The sequence below is a fragment of the Rhinolophus sinicus genome, chromosome 6, assembly GCF_057876585.1.
Source record: "Rhinolophus sinicus isolate RSI-liver-muscle chromosome 6, RSI-T2T, whole genome shotgun sequence".
Lineage (NCBI taxonomy): Eukaryota > Metazoa > Chordata > Mammalia > Chiroptera > Rhinolophidae > Rhinolophus > Rhinolophus sinicus.
In genome coordinates, this window is record NC_142506.1 from 52,423,385 (window position 1) to 52,442,601 (window position 19,217).

General features: G+C 40.0%; 1 protein-coding gene across 4 annotated transcripts in view; it reads right to left on the minus strand.

The window, feature by feature from the left end:
• AKT3 (AKT serine/threonine kinase 3) overlaps nucleotides 1–19,217 on the minus strand; it is a 253,836-nt gene that overhangs the window by 7,508 nt on the left and 227,111 nt on the right. For all 4 annotated transcript variants that reach the window (XM_088799111.1, XM_088799113.1, XM_088799112.1 and 1 more), the window contains 2 exons: nucleotides 15,788–15,875; nucleotides 4,595–4,697 (listed from right to left, as the gene is read on the minus strand). In XM_088799111.1, coding sequence (XP_088655237.1) covers nucleotides 4,595–4,697; nucleotides 15,788–15,875 — 191 coding nt within the window. The remainder of the gene's footprint in view (nucleotides 1–4,594; nucleotides 4,698–15,787; nucleotides 15,876–19,217) is intronic.

Consider the following 19,217-nt stretch of genomic DNA (forward strand, 5'->3'; position numbering starts at 1 on the left):
GAGAGAGTCACTTCAGTAACAAATTCATCACATTTCTGAATACAAAGAAACCTAAATCTCACAGGTATATGAGGGCCCTCACCTCGATATTCTTTAAAGCTAGTTATATCCCTTCCTCCTTCAAGCTCCCTCCTGATTTTCACACTTGGTCACTGTGAGGGCTGTGAGTCTGGAGAAGCAGGACTGAGGAGTTCCCCTGGGCCCTCCATGCTGCACAGGCAGGTGGGGCTGTGGAGGGTGGCACTAGATGGCAATGACAATGACGTGACAGCTAAGAGCCCGGCCAGAGCCTGTCACACCCAGTTGACTATATATCTATACAATCCTGCTCTGAAAGGAGGTCATAGGGCACAATGATGATAATGAACATGAACTATGCCCCCCAAACCCAAATAACACACATCTGGAAAAAGAAAAGAGAATGTTCAACGTCTGAATGTGGATCCAAGTAGCGTCAGTTGCCTGATTTTCTTAGAACATTTAACAAATGTAATTATATGGCAGGAAAAGCTACTAGGATAGATCTCAAAGCAATCCTCTTTCTCTGTAAGAGGGAAGGCAGAGGATCATTAATGGATATAATGCAAGACGACACATTCCAAAATCTGTTCAATTAATTAACACCAGCGAGGACAATCTGGCATGTTACTGCAGCTGTTTGTAGAAAAGGAATACTCTGCCTTTCTAACTGCTGATTTGTTCTAAGAAATAACTCCATTTTGTTTTAGACAAGCAAGGTGGCGAGTGGGAAGACCACTGCTAACGCATGGTAGCACCGCGGGCTTTGTGAACCAAGCCTCTGTGCCAGCGGCAGGAGCACGGTGGTTCCTCACGGGGCGCAGCTCAAAGCTGCAGGAAGGACGAGCATGTGGAATGTAAGCACATCTCCAGGTTTCACTGATTCTCCTTGGGGCTGCTTCTTAAGGGAATCTAGGAAACACATACCCAGGGACCATCAAACTACAAACGCTGCCCTGTGCCCTGGAAGAACCCAGGGCTGCATTCACTACCACCGAGGCCCCTCCTGGCAGGAGCCCAGGCTGCAGCCTGGTGCCAGAGGGCCGAGCGAGCCCCCAGCTGAGCCACACAGGACAGGCCGTGGGGCCCGCCTGGCCTCCAACTGCTCTGCTGAGCGATTCCATCTGCTTTTCCTCTCTGGACCCTGCATCGGGAGACAGGATGGCACGTCCAGTGCCCTCCCGACCACAGATTGGTGCCCTGTCAGGTACAGGTGACGCTGCTGGACTCACAGTTTGGGGCCGCTCAGGGCCACACCCGCAAACCAGATCGGCCAGACCTACAACCAGATGGATTCCGACACCATCCTGGAGTCAGCAGAGTGCACGGGCTTGTTATCCAGTCTTGTCTCAGCTGTATTAGCTTTTAAACACACTGAGTCACTGGGCTGATCCAGCACTACCCATGTCTGTAACAATATATATTCTTTCAAGAACAGAGTTTTGCTGCTAGTGACAAAATGTGACAGGCCAGGAAAAACCTTCAATTGTAACATTCAGTTCCATTCTATTGTTGATCAAGGAGCTGAGTCACTAGGTCTGGATTATATTCTAGAAACGATGCCGGGTGACTTAAAACTCCAGATATTTCCGTCTCATTTGAGAAGTTCTCAAAATACTTATTCATGTTCTCATGACAACCACCACGTGAGAGTGTAGTGAGGGATAAGGCAGGTAAGCTGAATCTCCAAGAGATTCTGTTTCTTGACAGGCCTTTGAAATTCAAGTCATTCATAAAAATAGAAACTGATGGCTACAGAGGAATATATTAAAAAGCTTTTAATTTGACTTGTTCCTCCTCAGATAGATGTTAAAACTGTTTTGCTGTGGTCATTTTAGTCTTCCACTTCCCAGCATCGGTTAGTGTTCGGTCAGTCCCTTCGCGGTGGCCCTCCATTCACGCCCACTCTCTCTGCTCAGCGTTCCTGGATTGAGCCAGTCATAGCTCCTCATGTAGAGGATCACAGAAAAACACCACACACTGGTTAATCTGGGGCTCAAATACAACCTGAAAACTAGGGTTATCCAAACCTGTAGGACTCTCAGTGTCTTTCCTAAAGAGGTGGCTTCACCTGCCACATTCCAGAGCCAGTGAGTGGCAGAGCCAGGATGCGAAGCAGGGTCTGAGTCCCGGGCTTTGCACCCCTACCACCCTCTTCTGTACTGGGATTTTACTTTCAGCTTTCTGAAGGAACATATGGATGGACCCAAGGCTTGGCCTCTACAGAGCCCACCTACGTTTATAACTTCCAAAACAACATTCAGTTGTCCTGAAAGGAGGCTCCCCATGCCAAAAGCTCCATTCAACAAAGGAAACTGTCTCAAAGAGGCTGAGGGCGAGACAGAGACATGTTAGGAGCTTACCTTCCAATGCCCACTGTGGGTATCACCTGGGGAGGCCAAACACACAAAATTCTGCACGCTGATGGGCAACTGCACGATCTGGAAGGAACTGGGCCTCCTTCAGGCCCTGAAACCACCAGGCCCTCAGCATCATTGGTTTGTTCATTTAATACATATTTGTTGACTACCTATCCTGGGCCAGGCACTTAGCTAAGAGCTGGGGCGAGCAGTGATTGAGACACTCAGTCCTTCTCAGAGCGACTGGATTCTAGTTGGAGAAACAGACAGTAAGCAAAACACCAAATTCATCATCCAGTAAAGGTCAGTGTAGAGAATTAAGGGATGGGGGGCGGTGTTCGATGCGCTGCATTTTGTTCTTTAGGTTGGAAGGTTACAGGAAGCTCTCTGATCAAGTGACATTTAAGCTGAGTCTGGAGAACAAGCAGGAGCAGCTCCCGCAAATGTGTGGGAAGAGAGCACTCGAGGCAGAGAGCAAGTAAAGCGCCAAGTCCCAGGCACGGTGAGGCATGGTGTGTTCAGGTGTGGCTGGAACACAGGGACAGTGAGGGGACACGGAACAGGATGAGGTCACAGAGGGGGATGGGCCCCAGGTCAGGCAGGGCTGTGGCAGCCAGTGTGTGCAGTTTGGATGTGGAGAGCAATGGGAAGCCGTTGGAAGGTTTTAAGCAGGACACTGATGTGGTCGGACTACTACAATGAAGGTCATAGCTGAACAACGAGGCCTAGCGAACGCTCTGTGTTGGAAAGTACTCGGCCTAATTCACAGCTCACTGGTTTGCCTGGGGCCAGACAGACACTATGCCAAGGCCAGTGCCCACTGTTTCTTCTCAGACAATCCTCAGCTATTCGCCCACAACTCCACAGACTTTCTAACCTGTCTTCAAAGCTTCAGAGGTTCAAAGATTCTAGCAGTGGCACGCGAGACAGAAAGGAAGCCCATTGCCTCGGCACTGGTGACATACCACGAGCAGCATTCGGCAACAGACGTTTCACACCTTAACCTGGGCCTCGGCCAGGCTGGTGAGTCCTGCTTATGGCTACGGCTGACACTAACTGTGGGACTTGGGGAAGCTTGATTTTTCTTTGGTTTCAATTTCTTCCCTTATAAAATGAAAGTTAAGGGGTTATTCTTGCAAGTCCAAAGAAAGCAAAGTGCACTTATGCACACGTGATTATATTTTTCAATTCAGGGTGTTCACAGTCCCTTGTTGTCAGGCCATGGGCCCCAGATTAAAAACTCTGGGCCTAAGTGACAAATGACTCCTAGATTGCCCTTCGATGCTGCAATCTCTTGACTACGTCCATAGTTGGAACAGCACTGCGCTTCAGTCTTCCCTCTCTGGGATACTCAGTGTATTTCAGCACTATCAACTCCTCTGCTTTTTAAAAAGGAAAGAGTGGAAAAGAAACATAGGAAATAACATAAAGGAAAAGAAAAGGAAAAACCAACATGATGTTATTGTGTGAGCCAAAAGATGTGTGACTTGAAGAAATCTCTTAGCTACCCAAATAATGTCCCTGCGCCTCAATTGTATTCTCAGTCCTAAACTAATGATGACAGATACAGACCTATGTCAGCATATCAGAATGTTTATAAATTATATTTAATAACTTGTTCTTCCATTAAATCCCACTTATTTAGAACATTTATCAAAGTGTGGGGCATATACCGGTGTATGAGCAATGATTTGAACTGGCACCTGAACATATAGTTTTAATAGATACATAGTTTAATTTACATGCATCAAAAATTGCTGGCAAACTAAATTAAGTCTTCACAGATAGTATTGCTTACGACAAAGGTAGGTAAAAAAGAGTGATTCAATTTAAAGTGAATTTTAAAACTATTAAGCGGAAGACCAGAAATAGCAAAATTCTGAAGGAGGTATGTGAGTGGGAGACACAGGCGGGCTCTCTCTTTCAGAATCCTTTCGGCTGATAGCAAAAGAATCTATTAGAGAACAGTGAGGGCTAATTACTCTATAATTCAGTCTATAATTCTCAGTTTACAATTTTTCCATATGCAATTGTTTCCACCTGAAAAACCTTTTCTCTCAGCTATCGGTCTTTATATTTCCACACTGGGAACTCCATTCTTAAATGGAATGAACTAAGTCATTGTGGGATTTGATCTTGAAAATAGCTAATAAAAAAAGTGACTGTTTTCTTTGGTTATATTGGTATGTTGTCATTTGCCTTCTAGATTTACTTACATTTTTCAGGTGGTGTTATTGTAATAGTCTGAGCTGTAAATTCTTCATCAAAATATCTGGTATCTGTCTCAGATGTTACTTGAGGCTTAAAAGGAGGTACAAGCTGTAAGGAGAAAGCAAAAGCACTGTCAGCAGATTTCCACTTAGAAAGCTTGATTTCTAGGATAAAATTCGATGAAAAGTGGGAGAGACCAGGCTGCTGAGTCACTGTGAGGCAGAGGAGGTCCGGGCTTCCTCAATGGCAGTCTCAGCGCAGGAGAGCAGGATGATGGTCATTCTGCATTAAATTTGAGGGATTATGCGAAACAGAGCAAAGGAGAACCAAAGAATAGGGGGGAGAGGATACTGAGAAGTCTGTCCTAATCTTTTGCCCAACAACAAACACACAACAAAACCATGTGGATGTGGATAGTGGCAGCAAATGTAGGTTCTTCCCAGGGCAGTAAAAGGACCCCGTCACTTCCCTTCTTGGTACCTGGCCCAATGGCTTATTATTAGAAACAGTCCCCAGGCCACAGAGACCACTGCCCTTGTACCTGGCAAAGAACCATAACTCGGCTGACTTGAGATGGGCATTAATGCCTGCCCCTGCTCTGGAACAGGGGTTCTAGGCAGCCCCTCAGGATATGTGCAAATGTTTTATTAAATTTTATCAGATCCTCAAAGGGGACTGTGACCCAAAAGAGATGAAAAGTAACTACTCTGAGGTTGACAGGACTCATTTGCCTCAGGCCTGCAGCAGGTGGAGGGTGGGGTAAGTCTGGGGTTGCTACAGGTTACAGAAGCCTGAGCAATGAGAACTTCCTCTGGCTGGGGGGAGGGCTGGAGCCAGGATAAGGGGAAGCTGGAACCAGAATGGGGGATGGAGCTGGAGCCAGGATGGGGAGGAGCTGGAGCCAGGATGGGGAGGTGGAGCTGGAGCCAGGATGGGGAGGAGCTGGATCAGGATGGGGGGGGAGCTGGAGCCAGGATGGAGAGGAGCTGGAGTCAGGATGGAGGGGGAGCTAGAGCCAGGATGGAGGGGAGCTGGAGCCAGGATGGGGAGGAGCTGGAGCCAGGATGGGGGGGAGCTGGAGTCAGGATGGGGGGGGAGCTGGAATCAGGATGGGGGGGAGCTGGAGCCAGGATGGGGAGGAGCTGGAGCCAGGATGGGGGGGAGCTGGAGCCAGGATGGGGGGGAGCTGGAGCCAGGATGGGGGGGGAGCTGGAGTCAGGATGGAGGGGGAGCTGGAGTCAGGATGGGGGGGGAGCTGGAATCAGGATGGGGAGGAGCTGGAGCCAGGATGGGGGGGAGCTGGAGCCAGGATGGGGGGGAGCTGGAGCCAGGATGGGGGGGGAGCTGGAGACAGGATGGGGGGGAGCTGGAGACAGGATGGGGGGAGCTGGAATCAGGATGGGGGGGAGCTGGAGCCAGGATGGGGGGGGAGCTAGAGCCAGGATGGGGGGGAGCTAGAGCCAGGATGGGGAGGAGCTGGAATCAGGATGGGGGGGAGCTGGAGCCAGGATGGAGACCCTGCTTGGCAGCTCCTCACAGGCAGAGCCTACAGGTTCTTGTAAAACACAGGAAGGCCAGTCCCAGGGCCTGGAGTCAGAGCACATGTTCCGATCACTACCATTCAGAACACGACATGCTGCTTTTACAATAAAATTCCCACGTGGACAGAAAACAGAAAAATAGAATGACAGGAATTAGTATGTTTTATCAAAAGTTTACAGAAACAGAAATACACAATTGGCTTTAGATCAATGCATTTTCCCACTCTTACTGTCACCAAATTTATGTTAAATAATAAGGCAAAAAGCTTTAAATTATTCTCTAGACAGACCATGTTTAAAAAAAAAACAAACAACAAAAAAACCAGGGCATGATTAGAATTAAAAGCACGTTTTCAAACTCAAGGACCACATTTCAGCTTATGGCACATGTTATATGGCATTTTTAATCTCTTTTCTATCATTCTTTCTCTTTGTTCCAATACACAGCTATTCTAAAGTCTCTATTATTAGCAGGCACTCTTTGGGGATCAAATCAAATTCAGGTTCCATATCAACTGGTAATGGCTACTACAGAACAGCGTGGCTCCTCCCTAGCAATTTCAACCCCGCGGAACACGCTCCTTTCCTTGTGGGGACGAGACCCCCGCGATGGCACCAGAACAAGTTTCTCTCCAGTGGCTCTGATAGGTCCACTGGACACAAGCAAGCCATTCACTCCACTGATGGGAACCTTCCCTCTCCCATTCAGACACATGGCATTCTTTTCACCAGCACCATGCTCCTGCACATAGCAACACCAAAGGTGATGAAGACTGGAGAATTGGGGGTTTTCCTTTTAGAAACTGAGGGGTAACAGCCTTTATCTGGCAGGAAATGGGAGATTGGGATTCTGATTGTAACTGTCTACTGACTCACCACCCGAGACATGTGCAAAGAAATAGGCCTTCATCCTTCTAATCAAAAATCAACCACAAGAAATTCTTTCAGCAGAAATGGGCTCCTATTGGGCAGGTAGGGTAGGTGTTGCTCACCCTCCTCACCCTCCCCACCCTCCCCACCCTCCCCACCCTCCTGCTCGGCTTCTGTCTCATGGCAAAAACTTGAATCTGCAAAGCTTCAGGTTAGGGGAAGGCGGCTATCCTTTTAGATGAGAGAGAGAGAATGGTCACTTGTAGCTTTAAAAAACTGAAACAGACCTAAAAATAGTGTTCCAATGATCACAGGGGAACTGAGTCTGTTCAAATGTCACCGGATATTAGAGAAGACTGAGCTGACCTCCCCTCTCAAACAGTTGCCCTCCCCATCACTTTCTATCCCCACCCTGCTTTATTTTTCTTCAAAAGACTTTTCAACATCTGACACAAATACACACTTACATACTCGCATGCACACACACACACACACACACACACACACACACACAAAATTCATTTGTTTAATGTAATTACCGTTACACCTCATCCTCAATAAAAGTTCAATCAGGGCAAGGGCTTTTAAAGAAGTTTTACTGAGGTATGACGATATACGATAAATTGTACATATTAAGAGTATACAATTTGACATTTGACATATGTATCTACCCATAAAACTATCACCACAATCAAGATGGTAAACATAACCATCACTTGCGAACGCTTTCTCATGACCCTAAGTAAACCCGTCCTCTTTCCTATCCTCCGGCTAGCAAGGGCTGACATGTTGTCCGCCACAACTGATTTGTATTTTCTAGACTTTTATGTAAAATGGAACCAGATAGTACGTAATCTTTGTATGTTTTCTTTCACTTAGCATGATGATTTTGACCTTCATCAATGTCACTGTATGTATCAATAGCTTACCCATTTTATTGCTGGGTTATATTCCATCCTCCAGATGTATCACAACTTGTATATCCATTCACCTGTCAATGGATATCTGGGTTGCTTCCAGTTTGGGACTCCCTACAGATAAAGCTGCTAGAAATCTGTATTTCCAAGTCTTTGTATAGACATAAGATTCAATTTATTTTGGACAAATACCAAGGAGCAGAACGGCTGGGTCAAACGTGAGAGGTACGTTTAACTGTTTAAGAAACTGCCAAACTGTTTCCCAAAGTAGCTGCATCATTTTAGGTCACTGCTAACAGTGCATGAGAGCTATACAGCTGTTTTCACATTTCTGCCAACATCGGTTTGGTCAGTCTTCAATACCATACATCCTAATATGTGTTATTTCACTGTGGTGGTATTTCCCTAATGAATAATTATCTTTTCCACGAGTTTATTTCTTTGGTGAAGTATCTGTTCAAATATTTGCCCTTGTCATTAAGTCCAAAGTTCTTTACATACTCTGCATACTTGTCTTTTATCAGATTTGGGATTTTCAAGTATTTTTCCAGTTGGTGGCTTTTTCCTTAGCATGTCTTTTGAAGAACAGACATTCTTAATTTTGATAGTGCAATTTATTAATTTTTCTTTACGGATCATGCTTTTGCCCTTATCTAAGAAATCTTTGTACTATCTAGTACCACAAAGATTCTCTCCTGTGCTTTCTTCTAGAAGGCTTACAGTTAGGACTATGATCCATTTTGCATTAATGTTTTATAAGCTGCAAATTCGTGTTTTGTTTTTTTTAAAAGGATGTCCAGTTGTTTTAGCACCATTTGTTGAATTTGAACTATTTTCAATTAACCATATACAGACAGTGCCCCCCAAAAAGTATACACATTTTAAGAAAGGAGAAAACTATTAAAACTATTAATACTCAATATATATTGATAAGAAAAGATGAATACGAGTCATGTGTATACATTTTTTTGGAACCCCCAGTATGTGTGGGTCTATTTCCAGACTCTCTATTATATTTCACTGGTCTCTTCACCCATCTTTACGGGCAATTAGGATGTTATTTGTCCATAACAAAATGTCTTGATTACTGTGACTTAATAATAAGTCTTTAAGTTGAGTAGTACAGGTCCCACAACTTTGTTTTTTGTCAAAGTTGTTTTGGTTATTCTAGGCCCTTTGCATCACATATGAATTTTTAATCAACCTAACAATTTCTACAAAATTGCCTTCTAGTATCTTGTTTAGGATTGTGTTGAATTTATCAATCTTGAGAGAATAGATATTGTTAAAATATTGAGTCTTCTAACTCATGAACATGGCACATATCGCTCCATTGCTTTAGGTTGTTTTAATCTCTCTCAACAATATATTTTAATTTTCAGTATAAAAGTCTTTCACATCTTGTGTCAAAAGTATTCCTAAGTACTTCATATTCCTAAGTAAAAAGTATTCCTAAGTAAACATATTTGTGTTGGTATTGTAAATAACATTTTTTGTTAATTTTCATTTTAGATTGTCTGTTGCTGCTGTATAAAAAATTACAGTTGTTTCTGTACCCTGCATTCTTTTATATATTTATCTTATATCAATCTATTTATGGGTTAAACTTTAGTAGCTGTTTTGTACATTCCATCTGATTTTTTACATAGATAATCATGTTGTCCATGAATGAAGACTAAGATTTACTTCTTTCTTTCTAATCTGCATACATTTTTTTTTTCTTGCCTCATCACATTGGCCATTGGATTTAATTTATTCTTCTTTTTCTAGTTTCTTACGATGAAAGATAAGGTCATTGATCTTAGACCTTTCTTCTTTTCGAATACAGTCATTTGGAATTGGAATTTCCCTTGAAGTATTGCATCAGTTGTACCCCACAGCTAAACATGTTTTGTTTCCCTTTTTAGTCAGTTCAAAATACTTTTTAATTTCCCTTTTGGTTTCTTTTTTATCACATGGATTATTTAAACTTTTATTTAGTTTTCAAATACTTGGGGATTTTCCATGTAGCTTTCTGTTTTGATTTCTATATTCATTCCCTGTCATTCAAAGAGCACATACTTTAACTTATTTGAATCCTTTTACTTTTATAGGGTTGTTTTACTCTAAATATGGTATAACATATGTACCATAAGTTCTGGATGACCTTGAAAAGAATGAGTGTTCTTCAATTATTGGGTGGTGCTCCCTACGTATCAATTAGATTAAGTTGGTTGATAGTATTGCTAAAATCTTCTACAAATTTAATGATTTTCTCTCTACTTCTTGGGATTTGTCTGTTTTTCCTTGCAGTTTTATTAGTTTTTGTTTTATGTATTTTAACTTTTGTTAGCAGGTGCACAGAAGTAGTAGCAGTAGTTTATGTGTGATGTATGTATGCGTGCATGTTTGTGTGGTGTGTGTGTGCCTGTGTGAACAGATTATGGAGATCTGAATTTACTCAATTGTGAGAGCTGGTTATGCAGTCTCTGTAAGGCTTCTGTCTTCACGTTTAATGCCAGAGCCTGGTGTCCATAGGACAGGAAGGGGAGAAGAGAAGATGTGTGTAAAGCAGGAGAATAAAGTGGAACCTCAAAAAGCATGAGCTGGGGCCTACCTGGACAGGCTGAAACCCATGCCATTTCGTATTGCCTCTGACTCTGATGTGGACATCCTACACAAGCTACGTGCCTGCCATGGAGCTAAACGTACACCCTGGCATACTAGTGGGAAAAGCTAAAAGAGAATGCAGGGGGAGACAGAGCCGATGCAGGCCTGACCACTGCCTCAGGCCAATGAAGTGAACTAACAGATAAGCAACAACATGACGAGCTACAAAATGGCTGCTGCTTCACCTCTGGCCTCAGATTTGCCTGCAAGAATCTTACACACCAAAGGGAATTCTGGGAAATGTAGCTTAGCCTAGTCAAATTGACTAAAGCCACCATACAAACAAAAATATCTTCAAAGCAGCAAGTGAAATACAACACATAATTTATAAGGGAACAAATAATTGAATAAGCACTGACTAAATTATCAACTCACAATTTTATATTCAGTGACACTATCCTTCAAGAATGAAGGCAAAATAAAGACATCAGATAAAAGAAAACAAATTCCTTTCCTGCTGACTTGCACTGTAAGTTATGATGATGGAAATTCTTTAGGCTAAAAGGGAATGATACCAGAAAGAAACCTGAATCTTCGAGAAGGAATGAAGAGATGAAAATATCCTGGAATTAGACAGTGATGGTGGCCGCACAACTCTTTGAATACACTAAAACCTCCTGAAGTGTATACTTTATAGGGTGAATTATATCACAGTTAAAAAAATAATTAATTTGAAAGAAGAATGAAGAGCATTTTAAATGGTAAACATGTAGTTTTATACAAATACTAAAAATTCTAATTTAGAATCTGGGACAGAGATGAAGATCAATCTTCAAATAGGAACACAGGAGTTTAATGAATGAATTGAAAGCCTTAAAATTAAATTAGTAATGTACGAAAAATTGGCTTAGACCCTTTCAGAAGAGCGATTATTTCATTTAGCCCCGTCTGTTCCTTGCACTTGAGTAATAAGAATAAGCATTATCTTTTAAACAGTTGCCTTTCCATTGAAATGAATATGAACCAAGTGACCAAAATTAACTACCCAGTGCCTACATTACCCTCTAAAAGCAAGTTTTCTCTTTCTTTCTGAAGGGAATCTATAGGCTGTGCTCCATTCAGTTATTGCTCCTTCTTTCTATTCTGCAATTTTCTGTGTAGCCAATGCTTGGTGTTTCCATTTCTTTCACCTTTCATTTGAGTCAAAAAGTAAAAAAGAACCATTTCAAACATAAAGGAAAACCATTTTCTGGACCACAAAACAAATCTGAATACATTTTAAAGGGTTAATAGCATATAAACTATGTTTTCCAACTACAAGACCATTAACTTAGGAGACAATAAAAGAAAGATGTCTGAAAAATCCATATATTTGGAAATTCAACAACACACTTCAAAATAATCCCTGAGTTAAGAAGAAATCACAAGGAGAATTAAAAATATTTTGAAATAAAAACACAGCATATCAAAATTTGCAAAGCATGGCTAACAGTCCTTAGACAGAAACTTACAGCACTAGTGCTTATATTAGAAAAAGAGAAAGGTCTCAAAGCAATAATTTTAGCTTCCTCCTAAAGAAAATAGAAAAAAAAGAGCAAATTAAACTCAAGAGTAGAATAAAGAAATGATATGGAGCAGAATAAATTTGAACACAGAAAAACAATACAAAACAATCCATGAAACCAAAAGCTGGTTCTTGAAAACATTTCAATAACATTGACAAACCTCTCGTCAGATTAATCAAGGAAAAAAGGGAGAAGACGTAAATGACGAGTATCAGAAATAAAAGAGAGGTCATCATCACATATACTACAAACACTATAAAGACGGTATCTTTATTTATTTAGTTACTGAAATTGTTCCAGCTTTCACCGCCGAGAATTCCTTAAGGTTGGCTCCTGTGGCCTGTTAACATGCCCCTTTCTATCTATCTTTCTTGGGTTTTTACTTTTCTGGGAAATTTCTTGGGCTCATCTTTTATTTTCTTCATTTCAGCTCTGGAACCAACCACGTCTCCAAGCAGTCTTGATTCCTCTTATTGGAGAATGATATTTAGAACGCAAGAGCTCGGTGCTAGCTGTGATCATTAAAATCATATAATAATAGTAAAAGACATTTTCTCCCTAAGATCAGGAACAAAGCCAGGATGCCCCTCTCATCACTTCTATTAAACACTGTAGTGGAAGTCCTAGCCCGTATAATAAGGCCAAAGAAAGAAAAATACATACAGATCGAAAATGAATGAAAACTTTTTTATTTACAGGCGATGTGATCATCATGAAAAGACTCGTAAGTAAACTACAGAAAAAAGGTATGAAGACTAATAAGTGAGTTTTGCAAGAGTGCAGGATACAAGGTCAATCTACAAAAATAAACTATAGACTGGCAACGAACAATGTGAAAATGAAATTTTAAAATATCATTTACATCAGAAGACATGAAATACTTAAGGATAAATCTTTAAAATATGAGTCAGATTCACTGAAAATTATGAAGCATTACTGAGAGAAATGAAAGACCTAAATCCATGAAGAGATACACTGTGTTCATGGATCTAAGATAGTACTGTTCAAATGTCAATTCTCCCCAAATTTATTTACAGATTCAACATAATCTCACATAAAATCCAGCAGACTTGTTTTGTAGAAGCTGACAAACTGAGTGTAAAACCCATATAGAAATTTATCTAGATAAATTCATATTGAGGACATCCCGCCAGACAATGTCAAAGGCACTTCAGAGATCATAATTTTTTATGTAAAATGACTTGTCCATTTCCACCCTGGGAAGGAAGAAGCAAGTCCAGGACAAGAATTTCCACATTTCAGTGCTATCCTCTTCAGACAGCCACATCAGCCCCTCATAATTAAGATTAATTCATGTTTTACTTTGGGAGAGATCCAGATTTTCTCTAAAGATACCAGCATCTTTACTTGTATTTTCATCTCTCGATTTGCCACAATGTATAGAAAAATGGCCAATACTCATATAAGAATAAAATATCTCCCAAAGCATACTAAAACTGTAATTCAAAATGCCTGATCTTAGGGATGAATTAACCTCTTATGAATAAGTTGCACATTTTAAGGATATAAGGGTCCTATAAAAATGCCTGATTTTATAAATTATTTTATAATTTGTACTGTCCAAAGCACTAGAATTTTTATTGAATTCATTAAAATAGCTACTGGTATCAACATTCCCATAATTATTTCCTTGTTTATTAGTGATACAATACAACCCTAAATAGACCCAAATCCCATTTTCACAGCATTTTAGAAAGAGACTTAAAATGTCAGGCTGCTGCTCTCACGCTGCTGTCCAAGTACGTGAGGATGGCTGGAGACATGGTGCGTCTCTGACACCCAGGAGACCCGAGGAAACCCGAAGCAGGTGTCAGGCTATGACTAATTCCATTGCTCATGGAAACTGTAATTTTTGTGGTATGCTTTTCTGTGCAAGACACTTAACCTTTGCTCAAATTAAGGATCATCTATTTTTTTTATCAGTTCTAATAATTTAAACTCATTTCTCCACACACATCATCTAAAGCTATATTTTGGCAGTTCCTTCTCCCTCCCTGTCCCACTTGGGGACGCCTCTGATTCCATTCACCACAAGACAGCTGCCTGGGTGTCTCATGTCACCTCCACTCTGGGCGTGTCTAGTCCAGTGGAGCAGAGACAGGTAAGCCTGGCTTCTCACTGGTGGGCTAGCTGGGGTCTCAGAGCTTTCTCCAGGTGACCCCAAACTACCATTTAACATGAGAGCCAAACTCATGAGGAAATCTTTGTAGCGACTCGTCTCCTAACAGGACTGAAGAAAGTCCATGTTTTGCCTCTTCTTTAAGATAGCAGTGTCACACTAGGGCTTCACAATTATCTCTTAAAATAATTTTTCTTTCTTTTTCTACTTTTCTTTCTTTTTTTTTTTTTTGATTGAGTCTTTCTTCAACAGGGATATTTAGTTGTGGCTTGCGCACCAAGGAAAACCTCTGACCATGTGTTATTTCTGGGAGACATGACAAGACCTGGATCTCTCTCAGGTTCTTCTGTAGTGGACTAACACGGTAACAACAGTACATAGTTCATTAGGGCCACAGATTGTACAACTCATAAGGAACATCATCAGCGTTATAAAGTGGATGTAGAGCTGCCCAGAGGAAGTGAATAAATACTGAGGGCATTTAAGGATGGTCATGCTTCTCATAAGGGTTGACAAGGATCTGATACCCACCAGTGCTTTATACAAGGTACAAAACTCAAGAGATGAGAGTTTAATTGAAGTTGGAATAAAATATGGGGCAACGATTTTAAACACCTCATTACAAGAAACGCTTAGAAAATCACCACACTCCCTCTTATCATAACATAATACAGGAAAGAAGTACTTGTCTTACTTCCTTACAACTCATATGATATCATTCTACCTTTGCTTTAGGGACTAACAGAGAATATTCGGCACAAAACAGACACTACATAAATGTTGACTGATACATCTTTCAGAGAAAATATGAAAAGCTGGAATAAACTGAAATGGAAGGACAAACTACACAAAATAACTGGATAAAAATTCTTAGCAAATCTTGGCTTACATGAAAATTTCACAGTAAAAATTCTATATGAGCATTTGAAAATCAAAAAATCTAAATCAGTGTCTATACTTACAATATCTGAAGTAGTAAAAATAAAATAAACAAAAATTTAAAAGATAGAACCGACACAATAATACCCTGCTCCCGAATTAAAGCAGAAACTTCAGCATTAAAAACAAGTAATAATCACAGTACAATAAAAATAAAGGTACATAATTTGTAGCATCCATTTCACAGGTATTAAAGTTCTGTTTCAAATAACGGAAAAGTCCAAAAGAAGACAAATAAATGTATTACTTTGTTAAATGTTAAAACTAAACTGCTTTTAAATTCCTTTTAAAATAAAGGTTTGTATAAATATATCTGAAGAGTTCATTTTAAAATTTAAAGGCATAAGGACAAATTTTAAAATTATAATCTTTTTTGGCTAGTTATTTTTTTGAAGTAAGGAAACAATGCAAAGCAAAGTAACAAAGAAAAATCAACTGTTTCACCATATTGAATACAATTTCATGTATGTATTTTGGGAGTCAAAATTATCAATAAAACTTTGTGCTGAGAAGTTCAATACTCAATTAAACAATAGAGTAAAAATGTAAAATTACATTGTATCATTAAATTTCAGTCACTTGAAAAATTTTTTTAGCCAAAGTATACAAATACCATGATGCCATGAAGATAACCTACCTTTTTATCGTATACATCTTGCCAGTTTACTCCAGAGAAGAAACTGTGTCTCATAATTTCTTTTGCATCATCTGGTCCTCCACCAAGACTATGAGGATAAAAAAAAAATTAAATGAGTCTAAAACGTTTAGATAAGCCCAATGCATACAAAAAGTTTTTGTGAAATGTGATTTTCTGTGTGATACATAGTTTTTGATAAATACCCATTAAAAATAAACAGCTTTTTCTGTAACATCTAATTTCTCTAATATATTATTAATAAGAATGAGCCTCAGAAGAGTATGGTATCTGAAAAGAGCATAGGCTATGGAGACGAACCTGAAATAGGCAACCAGCTCTGGAACTTACAAGACATTTAACAATGAAAAAGTTGCTTAATCTCAGTTTTCCCATCTGTAGAATGGGAATAATACTACTAGCCTAGTGGATTATGGCAAGGGTTAGAAATAACATAGGTAAGCATGTAGCCCAACAAATGTTAGCTATTATCATTGTCAATTCTATAAACCAAAATTATTTCAGAATGACTCAAGTCAAAAATGCACCCTTGTTAACATAAATTCTGAATTGGCTAAGTTGGTTAGACAAACAATTTGTAGAACTTTTCTAATAGAAACTCATGGACTATTTTCATATCTCAAATGAGTTTCCACAGAAATTATATTGTTAATCTAGGAAATCATTACAATGGAATTTGCTAAGCAAGTTTCAATATAAATTAAAAATTTAAAAATACACCCCCGCCCCCATCTCCATCTTTGGCAGTACTCTTATCTAACTGCTACCTGACACAATATGAAATTCAGGTGTTTTCTGCTTCCTCGGGTAATATAGTACATACTAGTCATGACAAAGAAAGAATGAGAGAAACAGAAAAAACAGAGAGGGAAGAAAGGAGGGAGGGAAAGAGGGCAATGTGAGAGAGAGAAAAGAAAGAACAGGAAAAGAATGAAGAAAACAAAGTCAAGGAAACCTATTTAAATCGCAAATTGATACAGCAAGCTTTATTCGGTCTCGTTCATGGTTAGGAATGATGGGCCCTGGTAAATTCTTAACAACCTGGTCTCTGGGGGAAATTACACACATATAATATGCATATAATATATGTATTTATAATGAATTGTACTAATATAAAGGTGAATTACAAAATTTACAAAGAATAATAAAAACACACAATGTCCTTTTTTATAAATTAACCAATTGGTGCTCACACAAAACTTTTGTTATTTTATGCTGAACTCCAAAGCCACGAACTGATTTATGAGTAGTTCTGACATGAGTATTGGCTGATATTTTTGTTTATGGTAAAGACTAAGCTGAAAGTCATACAACAGAGACATATGTCAGAACTTCACTTGTTTGTCAGTTACATGAGTGACTTCTTTGCTGAATGATTAATAGTTTGGGAACAGGAGAAGAATATTTCCTCATTTCTGGTGCCATTCATAGCGTAATGCATATAGATAAAATAACCTTTAAGATTTAATCTGTATTATTAACCTTCTATCTATCACTTTCTTAAGAATAAACAATCCACAAAACAATAAATCAAGCCCTGACTTACAGGGTTTCCCAGTTCTGGTGATGTAAATACTCCCACCATGGCCAATTTCAAGTTATTAACCTGATGTCACTCAACAGAGAAGTGGGAAGAGATGTCCAGAAGCAAACTATTATACAGTATTTCTATACAGATACTGCAGGTATGAGTAAGCTCAAAATGTAATGAAATTATTAAGGAGTGATGAGTTTTGAGGGTTTTTTTTTACTTTTGATTTTAATATTTTAATTTATAAACTTATATAATTTAATTTTTAATAATGACTGTATTAAACAATCAGGTCACTAAATTCTTGAAATATAACTGGCTCTTATGAGTTGGTACGTGCCAACTTCCACACATCACTCAGTAGGAAGGAAAACAAATAGGTCGTAGGAAATTAACCGTTATACTAGTCTAATGAATTCTGGTCGTGATTAGGTATAAGAAATACGGAAGAATCCAAGATCGTCTGACACATTGTCAGACTGGAAAATAATAGAATTAACTGATATCTGAACATCTTTAGTGATGCTCAGTGGTTTCTACAATCGAGGTCCCCTGCCCCAGATCCATACAGCATGAACCACACCCCAGATATGGAACTTCCAGATTGGATCACATTTGGAACTTTCAGCCATGTTCGCATTTGGAACTTTCAGGCTGGCCATGTGTATTTAGGTTAACACTCAGCGCTCCACTTCCTGGCCTCACTCTTGTTCATTTTATTTCAAGCTGCGTATGTCTCTCCCACCACCTCCCGCCCCCGAAGATTTGGGAATTCTTTTGAGAGCGGGGATCAGTACTGGATTACCCAAAAAGCATTTTAAGCTTGTGCTTAAGGAGCCAGAAAAGCAAGCACCAAAACACATGTTTCCGAGAAGAATTTAACATTTCAAAGTATGCATCAAAGTAATCTGCATGAGAAAGTTCAGAAGCTCGTTGTGTTTTCTTATACTTATCTTACTGTGTATTTCGATGTCTTCATTTTGAATTATATATGAGATGGAGGATGAGGTAGGTAAGAGATGCGATGGAGAACCGCAATCGTTTTGTAAAGAAAAGGTTTAATCCAGCTTCACTTCTTCATTTTTGTGTCACCCCTCAGTACTCTAGCAGTTCAGCGTTAGACATAGCTAGGACTTGATCTGTATTTATCAAATACATACACAACTGAGGTATCAGCCATGGGTGCCATGCACAGTCTAAGAAGACAATCTTAGACTGCCATTGTAGAAGCTGGGAGAGACTCTTTAACACAAGTTTCCTCGAAGTGTGAAGCTGTCAAACATTTCCATGTCAGTGGCTCCCTAATACACAACTGAAGACTTCAAAATAATATCAAAGTAGGATTTGTACTGAGCTATAGGTCTAAGAATGCCAAACTCCAGCATCAGAATGCCACACGGAATCCCCAGCTCCTAGGGATTCTTCATTATTAGAAACATCACAGAATTCCTGTTTTCCTAATTTATTGAATGCAACATGAGGTCGTGCTTTTCCTCTAAACGCTGCAGAGGACAAAGGTAATACTAACAGAATGATCATAAAGTAATGGAGAATACGAAATAAAAGCAAAATGACAGTTGGCCATGTGATAGAACTGACAACAATTCAGTAAAGAGGATCAGAAAAATGCAGGCAGTATTTTAAATGGCTGAACAGGAATAAGGCGGTATACGCTAATGCTACCTTTGATTGTGTTTGCAAAGACTTTTTAGGTTCCCCAGGATTCTGTCCCGGGCCGTCTTCTCTATACTCTGCTCTCTCTACCACTCACCTGGCTCCATCTACCTCCCAGGTGGCTGTGGATCCCTAACCCAGATGTGCAGTTACTGGGTTTCTCCTAATTACTCATTGGTACTATTCTCAGCAGCTTGCCTGACATCT